This window comes from Montipora foliosa, chromosome 6 (assembly GCF_036669935.1).
Source record: "Montipora foliosa isolate CH-2021 chromosome 6, ASM3666993v2, whole genome shotgun sequence".
Taxonomy (NCBI): Eukaryota; Metazoa; Cnidaria; class Anthozoa; order Scleractinia; family Acroporidae; genus Montipora; species Montipora foliosa.
In genome coordinates this window covers 54342097-54347096 of record NC_090874.1, presented here as the reverse complement: position 1 = coordinate 54347096, position 5000 = coordinate 54342097, and the positions used below count along the sequence as shown (strand labels likewise).

The following is a 5000-nucleotide window of genomic DNA, read 5'->3' as shown; positions in this document are numbered from 1 at the left end:
TACCCAAGCTTTGTTTGACTGTGGTGCGTGATCTTCACTGCCAACAGTGTCGTCTTCTTTCTCAGATTGTTCGAAGTCATGCGTCGTGGTCGTCCCAGAGGAATGCGTGGGGGTCCTGGTCGAATGCCGCCATACATGCGTGGTCCTCCAGGACAGAAGTTCGTTGTGAGCCATTCAGCTTTTGATCCAGTTTTAGTAAGTTTGTGAAAGTACTTTCTTTCATCATCCAGTAGTTCCAATGTGTTGAAAGAGCTCCTTCTCACCACATGAAGCCATGAAATAATTTACAAAACAAATAATGGGATAGAATGCAGCGTAGGACAGTAAAAATCTGGGCAAAAAGTTTATGTTGAATACATTATGTGAAAAATAACGTTAGAGAAGTAGTTTGCCTTTGTATTTTTGTAAATGGTAAGGCTACTGGGCAATGCTAAAACCGTTGCGATGTTGAAACTGTTTGCATTGGCCCCCCTTTCAACCAAGTCTTAACTTGTTGAATCAAAGTTGAATAATTTTTGATGTTGAATGAGGTTAATAAATAAATGTTATTGAGCTAGCGTGAGTTCTCTACTGGGAAAATATCAGTTGAGTTCCTTTTTTTGCAAGTTTATGGACCAAGCCTGAAAGGTTGAGGTCCATAAACTTGCAAAAAAGAAATGACACCAATATTTTCCCAGCACAGGCTGAACAGGCTAGTTCAATAAGGTTTTTATTATATTGGCTCTCTTGCGGAGGTTTTTCTATTCGTTGAGTCCTTCTTCTTCACCTGCTTCTGTTAATAGTCAAGGGGCCCGTTTCTCAAAAGTCCCAAAACTTTACGGGTGATTTTCGGGTGAAACAATTCCTTTATATCTCAAGAACGGAGATGTTTTAAGTGGTCAAACTTAACTTCTTGTTACCTTGAAAACACATTAAATGATCGGCTTTCCAAAACAAGCGGTTGGCAGTTTCACAAATGGCTTTTCGAGAAACTAGCCCCTGGAAAGTAAAATTCGTACTGGAACTCTGACATGACTAAAATACTAAAAACATTTCTTACACTTTTCATTTTATTTCAAAGAAAATGGAAACAGTTTGGTAACCTATATACGCTTCTTTCGTGATCGGTCCATTTAGCAGTCCGTATTGCAAAATTTGGACCACTCAGAGAACCAATTAGAATTCTCCTTTTCATCTCAGACCAGTTAGTCTATATATTAAAAGTATTTCCTTGTTTGTTTGAACAACCATTCAACATTAATATTTCTTTTTGTTGTCATGAATGTTGAACCAAATTAAAGCCGTTTGCCTTCCTCTTTCAATATTAACATCGTTGGGAATGCACGTGTGCAGTAATCAGTGTCTCAGTGATGTATCCATGTCTGTACCATTTGAAGACCTCTCATGAAGCTTTGTTGAATCAAATGTTGATGATGTGTTTAAACCTTTTTGCCCACTCCAGTAGTCAACGTCGTTCAACAGCATTATGCAAAATGGAACAGATGTTAAAGCAAATGTTAAAGGAATTTGCCCAGACCTTAATTTGTAGGCCTGTCTCAACCTTGGTAGTTTTACCGTGGAACATTATAGAATTTTAGAGACTGTTTGTTAAAGAGGAGGGCACAGAATTCCTGGCATTGTACTCTATCCTTCCCAGCATGTGGTTGGATTAGTTCACTGGCTTCAAACCTGGAAGCAAACAAAATTTATAATGCCAGTTGGAAGGCTATTTGTCAGGAAATTAAACCTAGAGAAAGAAACTGAGAAAAACTGGATAAATTGACTTGTTCATGATAACTTTATCTTCTCCCTAAAAAGACCATAATATTGAGCAATCAGGTCAAGTCTTGCTTTCAATAGCTTTGTAATCACCCAAAGTTTTTGGAGTGAGTGATTTCGATACAGGGATACAGATTTTCAATCAATAGTCAAGAGGAATGGGATATCAAGTTGTGTTTTAAATTAAATCAGGTAAATGTATTTTGTCAAACAGTACAATAATGCTTTTTTTTGTTTTTCCTCTCAATACAGGCAGAAAACTTTTTTCCAAGGACTGAACCCGCATCAGATGAAAGTGCATTTACACAGGTGATGTTATCGCTTTTTCTGGTGATCAAATAGTTTGTTTTCAGGCTTTGCAGTCCTCCTTGAAAAATGGCAGGTGAATGAACCTGGGGTTATGAATGTGAAAGGTCACTGTTGGAAGTTTCAACATTCCCTGGGGTTGACTCTTTTTTTTTCTCACAGTTATAATTTTAATGAATTCTGCATTAACCCATTGACTCCCAGGGGTTCCCCATTGACGAGTAAAATCGTCTGGCGTTAGACAGAGTAAAATACTAAGTCTGGCCGGTTTTGGCCAGTTTGGATGTCGATGGGTTAAATAAGCTTTTTATTGATATATAGATTGTGGCGGTTTCCTAAAAAAACAAAGTGCGTACGAATTTTTTTTGGGGGGAGGCACCTGCGAAGGTTTGGAGTAACCGTAATGGGGACATAGTTTTTCAGTGACTCCCAGGGGTTCCCCATTGACAAGTAACATTGTCTGGCATTAGACAGAGTAAAATACTATGTCTGGCGGGTTTAGGCTGGTTTGGACGTCAAAGGGTTAAAGGGGAGTAAAGGAAGGAGTGGAAAGTTTGAACACAAAGATTTTCATTTCCATTTGCAAAAGAGGAAATTTTATTCATTTATGTTTAACCCATTGACTAGTAAAATCATTTGGTGTTAGACACACAAGCCGTTTTTGATGTAAAAGGATCAAATTTGAAGTACCTGTAGTGTTTAAGGTGCAGTTGAGTACTAGTAACTCTGCAAGTTGTTTATTAACATTACTATGAATGCAATCACAGGCTCTTCTAAAAAGAAATCAAGAGCTTACACCCAGTGGCCAGGAACAGGTAATGACCTAATAAAATTAATAGAAAAGTGTAAAACTGTATAAATCCTTTGCTATTGTGGAAGTATCAATCTAGTTCATCAGTACGCTATGGCGATAATCAGAAAGGCACAATTCAACCGAAACATAACGTGGTTAAGTAGTAGTAGTCTTTGAACTATATTTCAATTTGGATTACGGTAGGTTAGCATACAAGATGATAATATTATGAAACTGATGTTAAAAACTGCTTGAGATGATACAAAGGAGGAGGGATGGTACAGTGGTGAGAGCACTCACCTCCCACCAATGTGGCTCACATTCAATTCCCAAACCTAGGGTGCATTCCATTGACCTTATTCTGGAATACAAATACATGGAGAGATGATTTAAAACGGCATGTCTGGTGTTTTGAAGCAAAAAGGATAATAAAGTTATATGTTTATAAAAAAGCATTTTAATTGTTGTTTGACATTTTGTTCTGCTGTTGACATCCCTGCAACATCATCCGTGGAAAAATTTTGTGATGCTGTTCAGCCATTCAAAGTATCTTTGTTTACGGTGTTGTCAATCGGTGACACACATTTTAACATTGAATCTCTGTAAAACGAGGGATTTCTAACTTCTATTCCATGGATTCCTATTCCGGAATAAGGTTAGTCGAACGCACCCCAGCATCATACTGTATATTTGTTGGGCTGATTCATTTAGTGCGCCAGTGATAAACACAGTTGACACTTTTTTTATTTATTATTACAGCACTGTATAAACTACATGTTTTAAGTTGATCTTCTTACCATCATTCTAAAAATTAACTTCCTAATATCTTGTGTAAAACTAGTTATACAGAATGTATGAGGTGCACTTTTCATGTCATCTGGCAGTGAGTTCCAGATAGCACAATATTAAAAAGTATGAAGTCTATAATGTTTTTGTTGTTGCATAAACTCCAAAAAAATGTTATGAAAGAAACTTGGCTGAACGCTCTTTAATATATAACCCTTTCACTACAGTCTACTATATGCAAATGAGGCCCATCGGCCAACCTCCCTCTTCCTATTACATAATTTGGAAAAAAAACGCTTTCGGTTGGTTTGGTTGGACAACTTTTTCAACCGGCCTCAAACTAGGTTGAAATGGTTGAAACGGTTGAAAAAGTATTGGCAGCGACCACTGTCATTTACGCGAACCATTTAAAGTCGGCCGCGGGCACCCGCCATGTTGCTTTCCCTCAAACTTGTAAATGCAGAGAAGTCTGGTAATAACTATTCCCAGGAGTTGCCGCATTTCAACTAGCCTCCTTTGCAGCAGTTTTTAGTGGGGAGGGACGAACCGAGCCAACGGCTGCGAAGGAGGCTACGTTTCAACCGAATACAATTGGAAAAGTGTTCTATTGGGAAACCTTAACCGCTTCAACCTAAACCGGTTGCGGTTGAAGCGGTTGATTGCAATAGAACACGACCTTAGCCTGCCATGGTGATTTCAAACCCAAATCAAAACATATGCTGTATGCCCAGTAGATTTAGGGGGCAATTACAGCTAAATAAAAAACAGAGAAATAAAGCTGAGGACTTGTTTTACTTGATTTATGAAAAGTATTTACAGATATCACTAAAATACCAATGCAATTTACATCGAAAGTAAGGACACGTGGAAAAAATTCAAATTTGTCGCTATTGCTATACGCAATGCGATTGGTCATATTTCATTAATTGTGATCCAACTGTTCTCAGCCAGTTGCTTTCCACGAGAAATTTATATATGAAATACAATGTAATCAATAGAAAGGAAAGTTATCGCAAGAATTAGTCAAAAGTGTGTCACTCGGTCTGATCATGATACGAATTGTGGCAGGTCGTTCGGCAAAGTGCAACTTTGCACAAATTGCACTCGAAGCGTGTTTCCACTTTGTAACCTTTAGGCGTCCTTCGCCCGGCTTTGCTGCACTGCAGACACATTCGCTTCCTTCCTTCCACGTGGACGGAAACATGGGCTTCTCTGGCAACGGAATGTTGTTGAGGCTCTTGGGACCTTCGTTTTCTTTGTCGTTGCGAGAAATCATCGATCAGTTGCTTTGCGAGTTCAAGCCTAAAATTGATCATTGCTCGCTTTCTCTGACCGTGAGTAGTTCGATGAAATGACT

At 38.5% G+C, this 5000-nt stretch overlaps 2 protein-coding genes across 5 annotated transcripts in view; one reads left to right on the top strand and one right to left on the bottom strand.

Moving 5' to 3' along the window:
• The window catches only part of LOC138007758 (interleukin enhancer-binding factor 2-like), a 20469-nt gene that overhangs the window by 207 nt on the left and 15262 nt on the right, over window positions 1–5000 (top strand). For 2 of the 4 annotated variants that reach the window (XM_068854822.1, XM_068854821.1), the window contains exons 2-4: window positions 66–195; window positions 2011–2067; window positions 2832–2879. In XM_068854822.1, the coding sequence (XP_068710923.1) occupies window positions 79–195; window positions 2011–2067; window positions 2832–2879 (222 nt within the window). In that variant the 5' untranslated portion in view covers window positions 66–78. Of the gene's footprint in view, window positions 1–47; window positions 196–2010; window positions 2068–2831; window positions 2880–5000 lie in introns of all 4 variants that reach the window. The other 2 variants (XM_068854823.1, XM_068854824.1) reach the window with 1 other exon arrangement.
• The window catches only part of LOC138007759 (piggyBac transposable element-derived protein 4-like), a 1757-nt gene continuing 1293 nt past the window's right edge, over window positions 4537–5000 (bottom strand). The window contains exon 1 of the mRNA XM_068854825.1: window positions 4537–5000. This exon is cut by the window's right edge and continues 1293 nt beyond it. Within this exon, the coding sequence (XP_068710926.1) occupies window positions 4678–5000 (323 nt within the window). The 3' untranslated portion in view covers window positions 4537–4677.